The 21,704-nt window shown below is 47.9% G+C and overlaps 1 protein-coding gene across 9 annotated transcripts in view; it reads left to right on the forward strand.

Moving 5' to 3' along the window:
- Positions 1-21,704, forward strand: part of nfia (nuclear factor I/A) — a 188,497-nt gene that overhangs the window by 114,250 nt on the left and 52,543 nt on the right. For all 9 annotated transcript variants that reach the window (XM_031786323.1, XM_031786326.1, XM_031786322.1 and 6 more), the window contains exon 3: positions 18,327-18,389. In XM_031786323.1, the coding sequence (XP_031642183.1) occupies positions 18,327-18,389 (63 nt within the window). The remainder of the gene's footprint in view (positions 1-18,326; positions 18,390-21,704) is intronic.

Below are 21,704 nucleotides of genomic sequence, written 5' to 3' on the forward strand. Positions count from 1 at the left end.
GAGATGGTGTCTCCCTCTCCCATACCCACTGTCGTAGCAGTGGGCGCAGCGGGCATGGCTGGCTCCACAAAGGCAGCCTGGCGCAGCTGGCAACCCTCTATGCCCGCCTCCCTGCGCATGCCCGTCTCTGGGAGGACCCGGGCTCATCTTGCCCCTGCAGAGCCCGCCACCCCTTAGCCCAGGAGCAAATCTCAATCATTGATTCAATCACAAGGACAGGGATTTCTTTTTTTGTCTCCCCCCCCCCCCCCCCAGGAGGGCATATGTCCGCGCGTGCATGTGCACATTTTTTTGTGAGAGGGAAGAGAGACTAAGGGAGAGAACGAAACCAGATAAAGAGAGAGGGAGAATGCGACCAGACGAGAGGGAGAGAAAGAAAGCGAGAGAACGGCACCTAAAAAAAAGAAGGGCCCGGGGAGCCATCTGGGTAGGTTGTTGTGCCAGTGTCTTTGCCAGTGTGCCCAGACCACCTGGCCACAGCGCCAGCCAAGTATGCCAGCCCGGTCTCTCTCTCTCTCTCTCTCTCTCTCTCCCTCTCTCTCTCTCTGTAGCCTCCAGACAACTACTGCTGCTGCCCCTCTTTCACGCGGGCTTTGAACGTCGGGCGGCCCTGGAAAAACGGCGGTGGCAGCGGCCTGCCTTTTCTCTCTCCTGCCAATAGCTTTGTTTGAAGTGAGACAGGCTGTGTGCAGGGCCGGGGAGACGGAGCGGGAAACAGTGCCCCCTTTCAGCTCCCTTCTACTCCCTCACAGACACACACTCTTTCTCACAAACAAGCAGACATACACATTGGCGCACGCATACTCTCATACACATTTTTCTTTGTGCCCATTTGGGTGGTGGGTGGTGGTCTCTCTCTTTTCTTTCTCATCTCTGTCCCTCACTCATCGCTGGTTCTTTATTACCAGAGACATATTGTGCGGTCCTTTTTTCCTATCACCTGACTTTGGAGATGTTTTGTGTCTTAGGCAGAGCTCTGCTAACCCCCCCCCCCCCCCCCCCCCTTCTCGTCGCTACCCATCCCGCGCCCACCCTCTGGCCCTGCTCCCTCCTCCCCGTGCCCCCCTCCTCTCCTCCCAGCCGCAGGCCCTGGGCACTGGGCTGCCTGACAACCCTGGGAACAGGCAAACCCCAGTGGCACTCGAGGGGCACAAACATTGGCATTGCTGCCCGGGCTTTGTCTTCGGTGTGTGTGTGTGTGTGTGTGTGTGCTTGAATGCGAATTTGTTTCCCATTGTTTCATCAACAAACAAAACAATGATACCGATATGCTTATAAGTAAAATCTACAATACAAAATAGCATTGTAGGTCTATTGCGTTATAAAAAAAAATACAAGTATTTTGCCATTGACACTGTAATATCAGTATTTTCATACAATTTGCATCAGGGTACAACGTATCAGACGGAACTTGACTGTTAGTGAGCAGAGTCCAGTTCTAAGGTGGAATTATCACAGAACGCCACTCTCTTTTAGCCATGATTCCGAAGAGGTTGAACAGGCATCTCTGCTGTGCCTGCCTCTCGTCTGAGGTATTCCAGAGAGAGGGAGAGAGAGCGTGAGAGCGGGTCCTGAGGGGGGGGAAAAAGGGGAAATGCGTGAGAGAGGATTTCCAGGAAAAGGCAGGCAGACAGACATGTAGAGAGGCGGGTGGTCATCTGTAACAGGTAGTGCCAGGGCCAGAGTACAGGATTCAGGTCCGCCCACTTGGAAGACTAATAGATTACTGCGGGAAATGGCGGGTGATAAATGACCTGATGCGATGCCTCTCTCCCGAGAGAAGCAGGCTGGGAGAGGAAGGCCGATCTGAGGATATTTTTGGTAAAGTGGCAGGGAGGAAGGGGGGAGCCTTCATGACAGGTGCGTAATCCATCCTGGAGACAGAGTGCGCCCACCCTGGAACACCCTCGAAGTCCAGTGCCCAAAGCAATGCATTATGGGCCAGTTTCCTGGACACATATACAAACAAAGAAGCTAAATGGAGAATCTCCATTGAATCTCCACGAACCCACTACCCTGGCGGGGCAAGCATCATGCTGTACCAACTGAGCTACAAAGGACCAAGTATAAACACGATTAGAGTGAGGTCAGATAAGATAAACAGGAGAAAACATGAAGGGTTTTCAAAACACGGAACTCTGTGTGCGTAACAGTGTGTGTGTGTGTGTGTGTGTGTGTGTGTGTCCTCCATTCCAGTGCTGTGAGTGCCTATGTGCTCATTCCTGTATTATCTGAGGCAGACATCCTGACTGAATCCTGACTGAGAGAGGAGAGCGCCCCATGCCATGTCCCATACTGTGCTACGGACTGACAGAGAGAGAGTGCGTGAACATGAGAAAAGGAGAGATGGTGAACGAGAAAAAGAAAAGGGGGAGAGAAAGAAACGAGAGGGTACCGACGTAATGAGAGTGAGTCGGGAAGTAAGAAAAGAAAAGAGCGCGGGGGTGCCCGGTTGGCAGCCTTGCAGGGCAGTCCGGTGAAGAGAAAGTTAGGCTAGTGCCTAGAAAACCTAGCCTGCGCTACTGCAGCTCCCCTCTCAATTTCCCCCCAGCAGGGATTGATTCGCCGGTCGATGCTGCTGCCTGACATTGTCCACAGCTCACAAAGCGTGGCCCCGGCCCAATACACACTTATGTATATATCTGCTGTTAGTACATCCAAGGCCCACTCTCTCCGACATTTACAATTAAAAGACTATTTCCACTGTGACATCGATTCTCGTAGTGTCTGCAGTGTGTTTGTTTGTTTTGTGGTGTGAACTCAAGCATGAGGCTACGTAAAAAAAATTTTTTCATCCCTCACTGTCGGTGTCAACTTTATCACCACTTGGATGTGTGACCATGACTGCTGACTGCTCTCGGACAAATTACAGTTAAACGTACAAATTGCTACCGTAAAAAAAGAAGCTGTATGCGACACAAATATGTCAAACCCATATGAAAATTCACATTTTTAAGCAATTCCATGTGGTGATTGCTGCCCAGAAAAAGCTCTAGTCGGGATTTAGTAGGGAATCGCTCTGCGTTGGCATGTTGTTAAGCCTCGTCATCGTTGGGCTGGACGTGTGTGTATGTGTGTGTGTGTGGGTGGTCAGGGCAGCTCTTCAGACGGGTGCCCCTTGGGGGGAGGCCACGGGGGGTAACCAGAGACAGGGCCCTCCCACCCTCCCCTGGCTGCCCTATCGATCGCACTCCTCTCCTCTCCTCATCAGCACAGGGCTCCCCTCTCCATGGGAGGAGATGTCAAAACAGACACGCTCCCACACACCTGGCCTCCCACCTGAGAGTACTCCACCTCAACAACAACAGAGGAAAAATCCACCTTAGTCTTTCCTGCTGAATGGAAATGGTTAGTTTACGGAGACCCTGCGGTATATATCATAAGTCTGTATAGATGGACTATAGCCTACACGATATAGCAGTGGAAGTGAGTCTTATAAGCTGCAGCTTTTCTCTTTGGTGTCTGTGTTGTATTCATATACAGTTAAGGTATCATTTTGCAATCCCTTGACAGAAACGGCAGTGGGACTGAGTCTGCCACACAGCTGAATTAATTTCCTGATTACAGGTGGTCACACGATGGGACAGAATAGTGGTAGGTTACCTACAAGAAGTCTCACTGTTCGGGTTCATTTGTTGTGAGTTTATGCTTGATTCTCTTTCACGGGCCTAACCCAGACGGAGCGCAGACAAAGGTTTTGAACCTTCGAACAGTATCAAGTAGTAGCTTGCCCAGTTAGTTACCACACAAGCACTGTCTGCTCTTCTCTTTTGTTCCCTCTCGTTCTCTCTCTATCCCTCCCTGTCGTCTTCATGCCCTTTCCCCTCCTCTCCTCCTTCTCCCTGTCTCCCCTCCCGGGGTAACTGTAGCCTCACAGGAAGCCCATTGTCTGGGCCTGAGGAATCTTGTTCTAGGCCGTTTTCTACTTATCAATGACTGGGGGGCCAGGAGGGAAGTAGGAGGGGGAGTAGCGAGGGCTCCACTTCTCTCCAGCTGAAAGTCGGCACTTTGTGTCTCTGCAGAGGTGATATCGGCTCCCCTCGCTGGCATTCTTCAAGGGATCAGAGCCGGCCCTGCAAAGAGACACTCCAGACAGACTGAAGAGGGTAGGGAAGGCAGGGGGGGAACATGGGGGAAGGGGACTATTGTGGCATCGGATGAAAAGCATTATTTAATTTCCCAGACTAAGACCAGACAAGGCATGTTCAGCATTTATCACTAGTTGTTGTTGAGGGGAGAAGACCCCCTCTTCTCGAAATTCAAACGCTTCCACCATCAAACTGGGACGTTCAAATGAGCTTTGAGGGTGTTCCACCTACTTTTGAGGCAGAGAGGGAGCGAGGGAGAGGCCTAGGAAGCAGCAAAAAGAGAGGAGAGAACCCGTCTGACATCAGAAACGCCATCCATTACGGTGCTATAATTATGGTAAGTGAGGCAGAACCGAATCAATACGGCAATTCATCAATCGCATTCCAAACTATTTCAATCTGGTTTATGTCATCATGCCACTGCCCCACGGCGTCCTTCACTCCGCCAGCACAATATCTCGCCCACACATCAAGGTTCCATCCCGGCCTAATCCACTTTCCCCTGAACGTCCATTATTCTGGACGCTCCCCTTAATTGATCCACTGCCGCAGTAGTCCGAGTGCCAAGACTGGCCATAGGTGAACCCCCCCCCCCCCCCCCCCCCCTTACCTAGATAAAGGGAACAGCGATGGGCACAATGAGAGTATCTTCTCTAGATCCTGCCTATTGTGGTCCACACACACACACACACACACACACACACACACACACTCCCTCCTATCACCTACCCATGGCTGCCTAGTTCACATGGGGTAGCTCCTAATCCCACTTCATTCCCAGGGTTACTAATCAGCCTGTCACATTTGTGTTTAATGAACCGTTTTCAGACGTTTTATACTATCTACCACGGACAAGCTGCCCTATGTCTAAAAATAGTGTTTTGATATAATTTGTACTGTATGCAAATTGTATCAGTATTTTATTTGTAAGTTAAATTGCATTACAATAAAATTATGGCATGCTTAATTAGAAAGTTGGATACCGGCAAGTTAAAGGAAATGAGTTTCTGTAGGCTGTGTTAATGCTGTGCTATAGACATATAGGCAATTGAATTAATTGCCAGCAAAGCAGTATAAATACATTTATACTGGAAATGACTGTGTACCTGGCTAGTCTACACACTAAACCCAATCGTAATGTTCTCCTCACAGCAAGACGGATGACTTTGAGATATCTGTGATGTTGCTGAATGCTGTATTTAGTGTTATAGCATAAAGTAATTGCTCGTTTGAGTAATTTGAGCATCACAGGCGTGTTGGGGAACAAGAAATGAAGCATGTACGTACATGACTCGGAGCCATTTAACCTAATATGGGCCTTTCAATCAAGACTAATGCTGACGTGACAACCTGCAGCACTATTTCTGTTTCTATCCAACTGGTGACAGATTTTCATGTAAATATTCTCAAATCGAAATAAAAACAAGAGTCGTATTTTCCCACCAGAGATGTTTCCATCAAACTGACCTGTGCCGGATTAAAGCCTGGGCGTGATGATGTAGTGCACAAAACATTTCACAATGGGTTATATTGTGGGTTATACTGCGGGTTATATTGTGGGATATACTGTGGGTTATACTGCGGGTTATATTGTGGGTTATATTGTGGGTTATACTGCGGGTTATATATTGTGAATTTGCCCTGTCTGGTCATGGCAGGTGCGCTCTAGCCAACAGCTCGCAGATACAGCCTACATGTATGCATGCATGTATGTATGTATGTATGTATGTATGTATGTATGTATGTATGTGTGTGTGTGTGTGTGTGTATATATGTATGTATATATATGTGTGTATGTGTATAGCCTACATGATGAGAATATTACAGACAAGCCAAGCATCGATCATTATGTCACCGGAGTAAGACTAGATGTTTATTGGAAAGCAGCATCGTGCTCATCACCTTGCACTTTCACCACCCTGTGAAGTTCAGCATAACTTATTTCATCTGTAGCCTAATAAACTGCATGGTTTCCTGAATCATAGTGGGAGGGCCACACAATATACCATTACTACGATATGACGGCGTTTCCGACCTCCATTTCTCGCATAATTAATTTTACAGACACTAACGGATCCCACCTTGCCTAGCATATTTTGTTTTGTCGCCATTTGGAAAGTTTCCATCGGGCCTGTCTTGACAGAAAAAAAAATCTCCGACATGTACTTTACTCGCATGAAAAGGTTGGATGGAAACCTGGTTACTGTCAGAAAATAATGTGAATTTTGAACCACTTGATAGCTAGCACACCAATGTGAATGGTACTGTGTGCCAATGAACATAACGGAAGCAACACAAGCTGTAGTTTATTTGATTTGTGGCTTGATGAACAGCTTTATCGAAATGGCCTATTGTTCAAGGGACTTTCGTGTGATGCCGTATAGTAAGTTCAAATTCATATCGATTTCGATGTTCTATGTTGGAGAGAGCTGAATGTATCTCGTTGCACAGGAAATGGTACATTTATCAGTTGCCTGGTTTGTTCTGGGGAAGGGTCAGAGTTCTGTAACACAAAAGTGTCTTTAAGATTCCTTTTTGTTCCAAATGAAAACAAAACGCTTGTTTTTCTGTCTCTTTCACCTTTTTGTTTGGGAACATACAGTAAGTCTTTTGTGAACGCACGGTATTTGGTAGCGGAAGTGGTAATTCCGACTGCGTCTTTTGTTGTGAAAATGTGGCATGAAGAATGGCAACTGTTCAAAGGAGGACGAGCACTTTCAAAATGGTTGCCAAAGCTTTTAAGATGGCTGCCAGGGCATTAGGTGTAAAGGGGGTTAGGGGTGTATCAATGGTAAACGTTAGAGCTAATACCATGACATGTCGGCCATCTTTGTCACTGGAGATTCTGTCCCGGGCTCTGCTGAGTTCTGTGTTTGTGCTTTTTCCTTCTTTTTTTTTTGTAGCTCTTGCTGTCTTTTATCTGAATGTTGTTGAACTTGGCAGCAAACTTCTTGGCAGCGACTGCTTCTGTGTCATCCAACAATGGAGGCCGCTAACGTGATTCTCTCAGTATAGCTTTGCCTGGCAGGGTGGTTTAACAGCTACGTTGAGGATAAGCATGAGAGAGAGAGAGAAAGAGAGAGAGAGAGAGACACCGACTGAGAGAGGAAAGGAGAATGAAGACAAATACGAGCGAGAGAGACTGACTCGCTTTAAAATGGCGGCTCGACAAGCGATGGCACTCATTCAAAGGCAATGCTTTTCATCTCCGTCAAGTATTTGATTTGTGAGTGTAGCGTATGGGCGACAGTTTTTGTATATTGGACAATCGATGACTGTATTTGTGCCATTCTTAGAGGAAAGTGCTGCCATAAAATGGAGGCAGTCCGATGTTCACAAAATGGAGGCGGTTGGGAGGGGCGAAGAGGAGAGTTTGGGTGCGCCGGTAACAGGCTACTCTGCTGTGACGTTTAAGGAAGGGGGAGGGCACATAAAAAGAAATCCCCACGTTTTGGCTACCTGGCACAAAAAAAAATGCATTATTGCCACCAGTCGTCGAATTGATTGTCTTTTTTATGTAGCATTCAGAACCGAACAAAAGCATGTATCTCTTTTTCTCCCTCTCTCTTTCGCTGTCGATTTGGCTGCGAGTACAGGGGTCTGCCAGGGTGGAAATGCCAACCCAGCGCCTTGGCTGGCATAAGCCCTGATCCTTACGCACTGATGGGCATATGCCAGACAGACAATTGGACTGACATACTCTCCACTATAGTGAGCCTTTTTCTACAGGCTGTTTTCCTCAAGTTTTCTCTCAAATTCCTCCGTTGTAGCAAATCCGTTAGCGAGCATTACTTACGTTCCGATGATCATGCTATGGTCAATAGTGAACAAAAGTCATATTTTGTACTTGTCTGTGCAAAATGCAGTATAGTGTATTGTAGGTTTATTGGTATTGCAATATTTGCATTATTTATTTATATATATATATATATATATATATATATATATACACACACACATTTTCTTAGAAGAAGTATATATATGTGTATTGAAATGCATAGAGTTGGAGAGTCGAGGTACCATAAATGTAAATATTGGTAATTTATGATTTCTCTGAAATTAACTGCAGAAGAAAATGAATGGTGGCTCGATATTGACTGACAGCCTTTTGAAATCATACCATATATCATATCATTTCATTAAAAGGAAAATAAAAAAAGTGTCTGTAAAATCAATAAGGAATATATTGTTTTACAATGCACATTTCATAATAAAGAGTTAAGTCATTTATATGTGGCATGGTAGGCTATTTAAATTTCAAATAGGAAATAAAAAACGTTTTATTACAAATTCTTCTCAAGGAAGAGGCAGTCGAACTGAAATTGTCTTTATTTTTAACAATAATATCACAAAACATATCCCCAGATCTGATAATATTTATTGGCATATTCAGTTAGTATTTGCTCCATAGAGCTGTGTTTAATGAGGTGTGTGAGTGCGTGCGTCTGTGCGTGTGTTAGTCAGGCAGGGCCCAGGAGTTTTGGGTGGGTAACCCTGGCTCTAGTGACTGTAGTGGGGGCAGTGTGTAGGCAGGGGGAAGACCCAGCAGGAGTGGCCAGGCTGGGCATGTTGTGTGCAGTGACTGGGGGTTTCCCTTCCCTCCTCGCTGCGGGCCATGTGTGAAAGCCCCACTGTATGCTGGGAAGGAAGCCTAGCGGGCTGAGGAGAGGATAGCGGCTGGGCTGGGTTTGCCGTGGAGCGGTGCAGATCGCCACTCACCCAGTTCTTCAACCCTGGCACCAACCTCCCTCCCCTAGTCTGCTCCAGACAGGAGCTCTAGCCAGGGACTCTCTCAGAGAGAGAGAGAGAGAGAGAGAGAGAGAGAGTTGGCTGCCAAATCAGTTCACCCTGTCATTTTTGTATTTTGTTTTGCTTGTGCTGCATGAGCAGGGAGATGTTCTATTTCCACTGTTTCAAAGAGCGAGAAAGAGGAGAGGAGGGGAGGAGAGAAGTCGAGGCTTCCCTTCCCACAAGGCGAGCTCTGGTTTTGTGTCGGTTGTTCCTGCCAGGGTGGCAGTACAGTCGCTCCTCATTTCCCTCCCGACGACCCCTGTTCCTGCTTATTTTCCCAGGTCACATGTATTGACTCATCTGGCCCAGAGTGACTTGTTTGTGTGCAAAGTCGCCCCTTTTGTTTCAAGGAGTAAATTTGATTAGATCACCGCGGGGGGAGGACGGGGTGGCGTGATCATTCCCCGTCGTTCCCCCCTCAGACCCCAACACCCCTCCATCTTTTTTTCTCAGTGTGGAGAATGGACCATTTTGGGTGGGAAATTCGGAGCGAGAGACGAGAGTGGGTATGGTCTCGGGGCGAGAGAGAGAGAGAGATCCCGCTGCTCCCTCTCAACCATGTTTTCCATGACCTCCTCGGTAGGAGAGCAGAGAGGCGGTGACTGACACTTCCTGGTCTCAGACAGCACGTCGTTCCCTGCAGTTGTAAAATGGCGGAGGTGGAATGAGGGAGCTCTAACTTGGCACTATGGGCTCGCTGCTGTTTAGGAGACTGGTGTGACGACGCCTTTGACAGGCTCTGAGCACACACACACACACACACACAGTACCTCGACACTGCAGCTGGAGCCTGTCAGCTGGGCCCTGGGACCACAGTGAATTACAGCTCACAGACACACACACATTCTCTCCCGGCTTTCTTCCTGTGTCACAGAAGGGCAGACCTCCCCAGTACTCACCGAGATTAGATCTCTGGCAAATGACAATCAAACTGACAACACTTTTTTTTGATTCAATACTGTACACCCTCTGACCGACGACAACTCCTGCTGTCCCAGGCTGCTGTCGGGTAGAAAAGATGACATGAGGAGAAGTTCAAGATGTCTGCGTTCTCCTCCTCTCCTCTTCCCCGGAACACAAGGGCCTGGCCACAAGCAGTGCACTATTTAGGGGACAGGGTGCCATTTGGGAGACAGACAAGCAAGAGGAGCCTGTGAAATCTCAAGCGTTTGTCGACGTTCTCCTGCTCACGATAGCTACGCTGTTAGAACCTGTCAGGGAGAATGTGTACCGTATTTGAGGGAGTATGTGTACCCTATTTGAGGGAGAATGTGTACCCTATTTGAGGGAGAATGTGTACCGTATTTGAGGGAGAATGTGTACTGTATTTGAGGGAGAATATGTACCGTATTTGAGGGAGAATGTGTACAGTATTTGAGGGAGAATGTGTACCGTATTTGAGGGAGAATGTGTACCGTATTTGAGGGAGAATGTGTACAGTATTTGAGGGAGAATGTGTACCGTATTTGAGGGAGAATGTGTACAGTATTTGAGGGAGAATGTGTACCGTATTTGAGGGAGAATGTGTACCGTATTTGAGGGAGAATGTGTACAGTATTTGAGGGAGAATGTGTACAGTATTTGAGGGAGAATGTGTACCGTATTTGAGGGAGAATGTGTACAGTATTTGAGGGAGAATGTGTACCGTATTTGAGGGAGAATGTGTACAGTATTTGAGGGAGAATGTGTACCGTATTTGAGGGAGAATGTGTACCGTATTTGAGGGAGAATGTGTACAGTATTTGAGGGAGAATGTGTACCGTATTTGAGGGAGAATGTGTACAGTATTTGAGGGAGAATGTGTACAGTATTTGAGGGAGAATGTGTACCGTATTTGAGGGAGAATGTGTACAGTATTTGAGGGAGAATGTGTACCGTATTTGAGGGAGAATGTGTACAGTATTTGAGGGAGAATGTGTACCGTATTTGAGGGAGAATGTGTACCGTATTTGAGGGAGAATGTGTACAGTATTTGAGGGAGAATGTGTACCGTATTTGAGGGAGAATGTGTACAGTATTTGAGGGAGAATGTGTACTGTATTTGAGGGAGAATGTGTACAGTATTTGAGGGAGAATGTGTATAGTATTTGAGGGAGAATGTGTACCGTATTTGAGGGAGAATGTGTACAGTATTTGAGGGAGAATGTGTACAGTATTTGAGGGAGAATGTGTACCGTATTTGAGGGAGAATGTGTACCGTATTTGAGGGAGAATGTGTACCGTATTTGAGGGAGAATGGCACCCTATTCCCAAAGCGGTGCACTACTTTTGTCGAGGGCGCAGAGCCAATTTGACAGTGGAAAGTAGGGCTGCTATTAGGGCTCTATTGTACCTGTCCTGAGCTTTCTCCAGTTGTTGGTTGTTACCATAGCGAGAGCGAGTGTGTGTGTGTATAGAGTCAGACAAAGACAGGAAGTGTTTTTGAGCGGGGGGGGGGGGGGGGGGGGGGGGTACTGAACGCTTTTTCCATCACTATGATCACTGGACATCTTGTGGTGGTGGTGGGGGGGGGTTGCGATTTAAAGAAAAGAGCAGTACACACAGTACATTATTTTTATTTATTTCATTGAACCTTTATTTAACCACATGCCATTAGCTTGTTTGCTCAAAGCGAACGATATCTCTACCTTATTATCTTATCTTCTCACCCACCAGTCCTCCTAGCATGTAAAACGCACACACACACACACACACTTGGCTCTCATGCACAGTTGACCCTTCCTCAATCTTTCTATTTCTCCCCATCAGGGCTAAGGGAGGTCGCGGAGCACATCAGATCCATGACAGCTTCGACTTTTCTCTCACAGTCCTGCTATTTAGAGAGAGAGGGAGAGAGACGGGGAGAGAGAAGATTAGACACAGAGAGAGAGAGAGAGTAAATTGAAAGCGGCCCCAGGGCTGTATGTTTCACCAGACCCCTAGAGAATGCTGGGATTGGACTGCTGTTTTTTATTTTTTTGCCTTGCTGGGAAAAGGCCAAGAACTTGTCTCTCCTCCTCGGCCTCCCCCCTTTCTTTTTCCACCCTCTTCCTAGAAACGACGGCAGAATAACAGCAGAGGAGAGGAGGAAGGAGGGAGTGAGTGAGCAAGGTCCTCTCTCTCTTTCTCCCTCTATCTTCCCTCTCTCTCCCCTTCTTCATTCCACATAGCCCAGCCTACGGGGCCACAGAGTTTGACTTTTCCCACAGTTTTCTTCTGGAGCAGCAGGGAGGTCTAGTGAGCCAGCTAGGAGGGAGCGCTCTCTCTCTCTCTCTCTCTCCCTCCTCCTCCTCCAGGCTTCCCTCACTCCCCTTCTCTTTACCTCCTTCACTGCATTGTTCCCTTCTTTCCCCAATGAGCCCTTTGTAAGCCAGTGTCCAGGAGGGCAGACCCAGAACACTGAAGCACCTATGAGGAGGTGAGCTAGATCGGGTAGATGGAAGTATAGATGAATGTGGAGAGGTAGAGCTGAATCGGGTAGATGGAAGTATAGATGAATGTGGAGAGGTAGAGCTGGATCGGGTAGATGGGAGTATAGATGAATGTGGAGAGGTAGAGATGGATTGGGTAGATGGGAGTATAGATGAATGTGGAGAGGTAGAGATGGATTAGGTAGATGGGAGTATAGATGAATGTGGAGAGGTAGAGATGGATTGGGTAGATGGGAGTATAGATGAATGTGGAGAGGTAGAGATGGATCGGGTAAATGGGAGTATAGATGAATGTGGAGAGGTAGAGATGGATCGGGTAGATGGGAGTATAGATGAATGTGGAGATGGGGTAGAGATGGGTGAAGAGAGAGGTGGAGATGATAGATGATGATGAAGGAGAGTTGTTGAGGTGAAGACAGGCTGGAATGGAGGCAGACTGGAGGAGAGGCAGCAGAGTGCTTACGGCTTTACCAGGGCTGCAGCAGCAACCGGGACCAAACCGTGAACGACATGAACCTACACACACCTTCCTTCACTTGTGGAAACGGCAACAAATAGAATAGACAGAGGACAACTGGAGACGTTCCCTGATGCCTATGTCCAAACCTGGCACACACACACACACACACACACACACATACACAGTTCACCAGCCCTTCACACACTCAGTAACACACAGTGGAGTGTGTTCTTTAGTGGTTTGGGAGGGGCGTTACGGCACAAACTTATTGACATTCAGGATATTGGATAAGACGATAATTAAAGACGTTATTATGTCTTGTACAGTATTGACAGACCAAACATTAGCCCTTGATGCCTGGGCTATGTTCAATGGGCAAGAGACGTTTTGAAAACCTTTAGAAATGGCAAGGTTCTCCTGGAACTTTTCCAATTGGAAAGCTTCTTTTTTTCCCTCTTTTTTGTTTTTTTGTTGCCCTACTGAACAACCCGTTTTTGTTTTTTTCCAGGGCCGGTTTTCAGGCCGACGGGAAAACAGAACCCTTTATGCCCTTGTTCCTCTTCCGCACTCCGTCTCCTCCTCCAAGGTGGTCAGTGTTTTTATTTCCACACACACGCTCGCGCTCAAACGCCCGGGCTGTCTAGATTGAAAGGACAGTCGGGATCTGTAAACACAGCCACCGTAACTTTACACTCGTTTGTCCCCTCAGCCCCCCCCCCAAAAAAATAACGCGCGCACACTCGCCAGCGGAACGCAACACATGTACACACATAACACATTCAGTACAATCAAACACACGCTAGCAATCGCACACACGCACAGGAGTGGGATTGAGGCTGTGCCGTAGATGAGAAGCAGAAGGGTTCTATGTAAACACTGAGCTTATTAAATATGGAGTGACGTAAGGGAGCCTGGATGAAGGTCGAGGTTAGCCAAACACTGGACACAGGGAACGCAGACAGAAACAAACTCACCCGGGCAGGCTCTCCCTATATGCTCTCTCCTTTTTCTACTTTGCCCTGGCGCAGGCTAGATATGAGTAGCGCCTGTGTGCTGACACCGTGCACTGAAAGGACCTCAGCGTGCCTTCAGGTTTAACCCTACAGGGACCGATTTCAGAGAAACGATTGAAAATGGCCGCTTAACGTTTTTTCACGTACTGTAGCTTCTTGAAAGTTCCCACAACCAATCTCCATGTTGATTGGGACCAGTGTTACAGTTGATATAACAAAACCCACATCAAGTGTCCCGGTGGTGGATTGTTCTGGAATGGCTCTCCGGTCATGTACCATTTCATTCCGAGGAAGGGAGGGTGTCAGGGCGATGGAGAGAGGAGGGAGGGAGGGATGGAGGACGAGAGGCTTACAGGAATGCCAAATTAAATCTGAAGGTTTTGGCGAATCCGGCCACAATCGTTCAACAAAGCCCGGGCTTGACGCTCAACTCGGCGAGAGGGGTTGGAGGGGAAAAAAAAAAAAACGAAAAAAGCTTGGGAGGGAGACGAGAGGAGACGATACTTGTGAAAACAATAAGCCAATCCCTGTGGCTTCACCTTCCATTGATGGCGGACAGAAAGGGCCGTTTGTATTTCTAAATGAAGTTTCTGCCTCCTCTTTTATTGGCATGCGTGTTCCTAGGCTCAGTGTGCAAAAGGGCCTTTAGAAAGCAGGGTTTTAACACACAATTGGATTACAGCACGAGCACTTGGTGGGAAAGCGGGCCGGCGGGAGGGAGAGGGACCCGGGAGAGGTACAGAGGGTTTGGCGCATGCATAATGAAGTGGCCGCTGGGGCGGGCTGTGCGGGCCAGGCGGTGTTCCCCTCTCAGTCGAGGCTCAGAGGGGGGGGGGGGAGAAGGTAAGAAAGAGACACTGGAGAATGCGAGCGAACGAAGGGGAGACTGAAGAGAGGGAGAGAACTGTGGGATGGAGGGAGGAAAAAGAGAGGGTACACAGGAGGCCGAAGGAGCGAGGGAAAGAGACAAATCTGGGAGAAGACGGGGAGAGCGCAGACAGAAAGAGACTAGAGTGAAGCAGAGAGAGATAGGAGAGGGAGGGACGAGACAGAGGGATGACCTGGGAATGTGTGTGTCTGAGGCAAAGAGCTGCACCAGTAGAGCAGTCAGCACACATGCAGCCGCGAGGCCGTCCCCTAACGATCTAATTAGTGTGTCAACTCGTTCACTAATTCAACTACCAGCCATCAAGACATTCCATACACACACACACGCACATTCCCCTAACTCTCCTCATCTCTCTTCCAGGCCCGAGACACCACTATATACTCCCACTCTAGTAGTAGTATACCATACTCTACTGTAATCTGCTCTCTCCCATTGGTCCGTTTAATAGACGAGGGCCTGCTCGTAAAAGTTTACCAGCTCGGTGGTTAAGAGTGTTACTGGTCTAGCCAGGTCGTGTTAAAGACCATACAGAGAACCAGCGGTATGCAGCCACAGTTAGACCCTAGGTCGTATTCATTAGGTAGCAAACGGACTGAAACACGGATGGACAACCTGAGAGTGTCCAATCAGAAATGCTTGTTTTCTGTTACAAAACATTTTGCTACGGTGTGCATTAATGAACACGACCCAGGCTTTCCTCTCTCTCTCTCTCTCTCATGACTCCGTTGTAAAAAACATCGGTTGCTATGGTGAAAATACAGCCTCACACAGCTCGGACCGTTAATTAGTCGTATGAAAGTTATTGGCCCGCCGTAGAAGGAGCTGTGACACTAATCCTGCAATGTATTAATGCCTCCAGTGAGGGGTGATAAATTCCATGACAATGCATATTCATAACGGCGTAGCCATAATGAACGGTCTCTTATCCAGCCGTTGATCTATGGTGGCTGTAGTGCATCCTCTGTCTGGACTGGAAGGAGGTGCGTGGGGAGGGGGGTGGTCTTTTGGCTTTCTTTACTTTCTGTACCCCACCGGTCCCCCCCATCAAGTGCTTAGACGTAGTAGTGAAGGGTGGGAGGTGGTCAGAGCCCTATACCAGACACGGCCCCTTGGCTCTAGTCCTCTCCTCCTTCCCTTCAGACGGAGGGAGAGAAAGATAAAGAGCGACTTGTTAAGGGACTTGTATAGAGGCTGTGTGAATAGGTCTTGTTTGTGTGTGGGGGGGGGGGGTTCGTTGTTTGTTGTTTAGTGTGTTTTTTTTGTTGTTTTGTTTTAATCGGCCAGATTTTTCGCCCCCCCCCCCCCTTTCTCCCAGCTCTGAGGGCCCTCAACAGGGGGTAAATGCAGATGTGAGACACAGTCTGGGTCTCACGCCTCATTTGCATATTTAATTAGCGAGGGGGAAAGGCGCGTGAGAGCGCCGGGGTAGACTAGGGGGGGGGGGGGGGGGGGGGGGGGCTGTGGACTGTGTGAAAGTGCCTCCCCCACCCACACCCAGCAGCACCCAGCCACTAGCCTCATGCCCCCGGCGAACCACCCCCACCCCACCCCTCTTTCAGCCGCCTCTGTTCGGTTGCTGGGGGGACGTTTTGTTCCGCGGGCCTCCAGATTGCCTTTGTTTTAAGCTGTTGATGCAGACCACAAACGCTGAACAGAATGCAAACAAGTTCCCTCTAAATTGTTTACTTTGTCTTGCGAGTGGAGGGAAACCACCAGCCAAAAACCTTTCTCCTTTTTTTGTTTTTGTTTTAGTATTTCAAGCAACACTTTTGACTTTCTGTCCTCCCTCCGTCGTTTTTTGCCGCCTTTCGTTGCCCGTCACCCCTCTTGACGTTCCAGTCACGTATGTTCGGAACGTTTTTTTTGTTTCCCCCGCATCATTGGTTGCCTTGGAAATGGACCTTTTACACTCTCCCCCAGACAGATCAAAGGGGGTCAATCAGCTTGTCTGGTAACACTTGCCTCTGAAAAATCTTTGTTTTTAGAGATAAACATTTGGTGTAAAACGCACTCAGCCTGATTTCTCTCGCAACAGAGCAGAAAAACATTTCGGGGGGAGAAAATGAAACTCTATGCCAAAAAAACATGGTCCTGGTTCGATTTTATCTTAAGATAAGTACCTCCACTTGCAACTATTTCACTACTCTGGCAAACATCTTGTACCTATTTCAGTAGAACACAAGCAAACTAGTTTCAGTGAATCAGCCTTCCAGCCTATGTGTAGCAGCAATACCAGGCACGTCGTCCTATCAGCCCAGCAGGCCTTGAGTCATAGCTCTCTGTCTCTCTGCTTGGCTCTCTTCAGTCCCGACTCCCAGAGTGGAGATGGGTAATATTTCTCCCACTCCCAACAATTTTATCTGCAGACCGTCGGATCGATACAACCCAGCAGCAGCTAAATCATCCAGAGGTTATGTTCCTCTGCCATTTTTGGCAGCAGTAAAAAAAAAAAAGGGGGGGGAGTCTGGGAAAAAAAAGGGGAGGCGAAACATAAGGAGCGGACTTCTTCGGCACCAAGAACGGCTCTTTTTACACGTCACTTCCCTCACCGCCGCTGTCACCGCTAACGACACTGTTAGACGTTCTTGCGCCGGGGCAGAAGAATTGCCCGTAAAATGTATGGGTTTTCCCCTGTTTTATGAGCCATGGATGGAGTTGTTGCGGCAGGCATCGGCTTCTTAGTGTTTCTCCAGCCAGACCAATTTCCATAAGTGAGTGTTTGCCAACAGTGTGACATCCTTGCACTGGGCTTTCTCTCCAGAAGCCTTATTCCCCCTTTCCTTTCCCCAACCACAAATTCCTCAACTCCTTCTCTGACCGACACCACATCTGAAAACATGTCAGTCTAAAGCCCCAGAAAAACGCCCCACGCCACCACACCTTTCCACACAACACCCACAGACAGCGTAGTGCACTGTCAGGACAGTGAAGACGCTGACACAGGCTGGACAGCACAGTAGAGTACGATGAGACGAAGGCAGAGTCAATGTCATCGAGGAGGAGGGGCATCGACCCACCACACTAGACCAGACGAGCCAGTAGTCTACAGTAGCTTTAGCCCATGGCCTGTCAGTCAGTCAGTCTGTCTATAGCTACGGTTGCAGTCTCCTACAGTGTGGCTCAGGCTGTGCCAGTGTGCAGTCGATGCGTAGGCCGGGGGGGGGACAGACACCCACATCGATCGCAGAGCTTGAGACATGGGGGCTAGGGTTTCACCTGAGCACACTCATTCACACACACATACACACACACACACACACACACTCATTCACACACACACACTCACACAGAACACACCCGGCGGGTTGGGTTAACCCTCTGACTGTAGGCAATCCCCCGACCGCACTCACATGCACAGTACTATGGTGACAAAATACATTGAGTATTGCGACCGAAGAATCTTACCCTATCCGCGTCTTTTCATGGACTCTGCGTGTTTCGCAGTCTTGTCTTACCTTGTGTATATCCATGGCATCTCCTTGTCGACGAAAAATGTAACATTTTGGCTTTCATGAAAGTTACGTAGTGAGACCCTTTGATCCAGTCCCTTACAGTATCTCTCTCTCTCTCTCTCTCTCTCTCTCTCTCTCTCTATCTGTCTCTCTGTCTCTGTCTCTCTCTCTCTCTCTATCTCTCTCTCTCTCTCTCTCTCTCTCTCTCTCTCTCTCTCTCTAGATGGCCAGTCAGACAGTCCCAACCAGCAGAGTGAGTCTGACATCAAGGACCAGCCTGAGAACGGTAAGAGTCTAATGACAACGTCGTACTCTACTATAGAACTACTGTAGTACTACTGTAGTATACTAGTACTATCATAGCACATTTGATTTATTAAGTGCTTTTTCTGCAATCGTGCTACTAAAATGACCAGTACACAGGTGTGTGTGTGTGTGTGTGTGTGTGTGTGTGTGTGTGTGTGTGTGTGTGTGTGTGTGTGTGTGTGTGTGTGTGTGTGTGTGTGTGTGTGTGTGTGTGTGTGTATGTGTGTGTGTGTGTAAGTTCACCTGTCTTCATTCCTTTTACACCACCAACCAGTGCCTGCCGAGCCAATGCTTTGAAAATACTTCCCTCCTTGAAGTGATCACTGATCTCAACACGACTGGATTGCGCAAAGCCGTGTGGCGTGTAGAGTCCTTGCTTTGACCTACGGTATCCAATCACGTCAGAGCAGTGTTCACTTGAAGGGAGGAAGGAAGTCTTACTATTTTTTTATTGACAAAACAATGACAAAGGTGCAATCGGGTAATGGGACATTTGACTTATTTTAAGTCTCAAATGGGAAGGTCCATTCCACATAAGTACACTTCTATTCACATTCCATTAACCTTCCTGTACGCTTTTAAACTACAGTACTTTCTGCCAGTTGGATTTTTAAAATTATCCGTGCCAAAAATTGTCTGGACGCGGTCGGGGCGAAAGAGTTGATTTATTTTTTCACCCCCCCCCCGAAACCACACAGACACACACACACAGACATGTGTTTTGCCTTCGCTAAGCAGTGTGGTTGTTGCCCAGCCAGCCCTCTTCTCCTGGGCTGCTCGGAGCTGGCGATTTACAACACGCTCACACCCCGTGTGAACATCTAGCACCTTAAAGCCAAGGGGGAGACGGGAGGCCATTACCTAGCCATGAGGAGAGTGTGTGTTTGGGGAGGGGGGGGGGGTGGTGGCCAACACCACGTAGCCTTATAACAAATGTCTTTCCCACTCCCCAGATAGCTGGGAGTGGTACTTAGTATAGGGAGAGGGACCTATTTGCGCGTGACACCGCCCCGCCCTGTGTTTGTGTTTGGGACTTTTTATAGCAATTAACACAGACAGACAGATGAGGAGCTTGTTTATTCCCCTCCCCCTCCCTCTCTCCTCCTCTCCCCCCTCCCTCCCTCTCTCCTCCTCTCCCCCCTCCCTCTCCCCTCCCCTCCTCCTCTCCCCCCCTGGCCCATATGTAGCTGATGTCATCCGCTCATCTGCTCTCTCTCTCTCTCTCTCTCTCTCTCTCTCTCTCTCTCTCTCTCTTTCTCTCTCTCCCTCTCTCTCTCTCTTTTTTCCCTCCCCTGTGGATGAACTGAAGGTCGCTCCATCTTGCATGTGCCTCTCTTGCGGATATCCAACATCACCTCCCATAATGCCTGTGTGATATTTTAGTTTTATTTATTTGATTTAATGTTTTCTTTTTTTGGGAGGGAGCCAAAGTCCATCTGCTGGCTGGCTGTAGCGCCGGGTCGAGATGAGTTGTGCATGTGTGGGTACTCAGCAGAGGGAATAATCCCTCCCACCCACGCACACACACGCACACACACACACACACACTTCCTAAAAGTCACCTCAGCCTAACAGACAGGTCATCTCAACCGCTCAATCATGTACCAGATAATAGTTGATGTTTCAACCTAACATACAGCTCACACTATGTCTCAACCTAACATACAGCTCACACTATGTCTCAACCTAACATACAGCTCACACTATGTCTCAACCTAACATACAGCTCACACTATGTCTCAACCTAACATACAGCTCACACTATGTCTCAACCTAACATACAGCTCACACTATGTCTCAACCTAACATACAGCTCACACTATGTCTCAACCTAACATACAGCTCACACTATGTCTCAACCTAACATACAGCTCACACTATGTCTCAACCTAACATACAGCTCACACTATGTCTCAACCTAACATACAGCTCACACTATGTCTCAACCTAACATACAGCTCACACTATGTCTCAACCTAACATACAGCTCACACTATGTCTCAACCTAACATACAGCTCACACTATGTCTCAACCTAACATACAGCTCACACTATGTCTCAACCTAACATACAGTTTATTTCTCTCCCAGAGACCAACCACCTTGCCCAACCCATCTAAAATAAACACTAAACCTTGTCACACAGTTGTCGTCCCCCCCCCCCCCCCACACACACACACACACCTAGCCCCTACCACCTACACTCGGTAGATCAATTCCACCCAACACTAGTGTGACATAGAAAATGCCACAGGGTGCCTCCTAAAAGTAAACGCTGAATGGCTGTTGCTCTGCATCGCTCCAGTTTCAGTCGGTGTACTAGGCTCTGCATAGGCAGAGTAACTATACCGTCAGCTTTGGCCCACTAACTTAGACATATCCTGCACTTGACCCTGGCGGTTAGTATAGAGAGGCTGTGGTTTCAACAATGCTGACTCCACACACACTTTACTACCTCTCCCCTCTTCCCTCCTCACCCACCTCCTCACCCAGCGCTCTGACGCGACGTCGCCTCGTCTCGCCCCCCCCGCCTCTGTCGTCAGCACAGGACAACACGCTGTGTGACTGTGAGGGGAAAGTGTGTGTGTGTTCAAATATGTGTTTGCAAATGTTTGTGTGTCTGCGCAAGTGTGTGACTGAGAAAGTGTGTGTGGCCTTTCCTGGTTAACCTTGACCCGTGGGTCCGGGTGCTACGTGCTACGTGCTGTTTGACAAAGCTTGACTGGTGTCTTTCGAGGACAAGAGGCTTGTTGTACAATCCACAGACCATGAGATAATACCAGAGGATATCCTCGCCTTTACACCCTCTACTGCTGCACACATATGAAACAATACACACACACACACACATTTTAGAAACAATACACACACACGTTTTAGCAGCAACACACACACACACATTTTAGAAACAATACACACACACACACGTTTTTAGAAACAATACACACACACGTTTTAGCAGCAACACACACACACACGTTTTAGAAACAATACACACACACACGTTTTAGAAACAATACACACACACACGTTTTAGCAGCAACACACACACACACACACATTTTAGTAACAACACACACACACACATTTTAGCAGCAACACACACACACACGTTTTAGAAACAATACACACACACACGTTTTAGAAACAATACACACACACACGTTTTAGCAGCAACACACACACACACACATTTTAGTAACAACACACACACACACATTTTAGCAGCAACACACACACACACACATTTTAGTAACAACACACACACACACGTTTTAGCAGCAACACACACACAC

Source organism: Oncorhynchus kisutch, linkage group LG13, assembly GCF_002021735.2.
Source record: "Oncorhynchus kisutch isolate 150728-3 linkage group LG13, Okis_V2, whole genome shotgun sequence".
Lineage (NCBI taxonomy): Eukaryota > Metazoa > Chordata > Actinopteri > Salmoniformes > Salmonidae > Oncorhynchus > Oncorhynchus kisutch.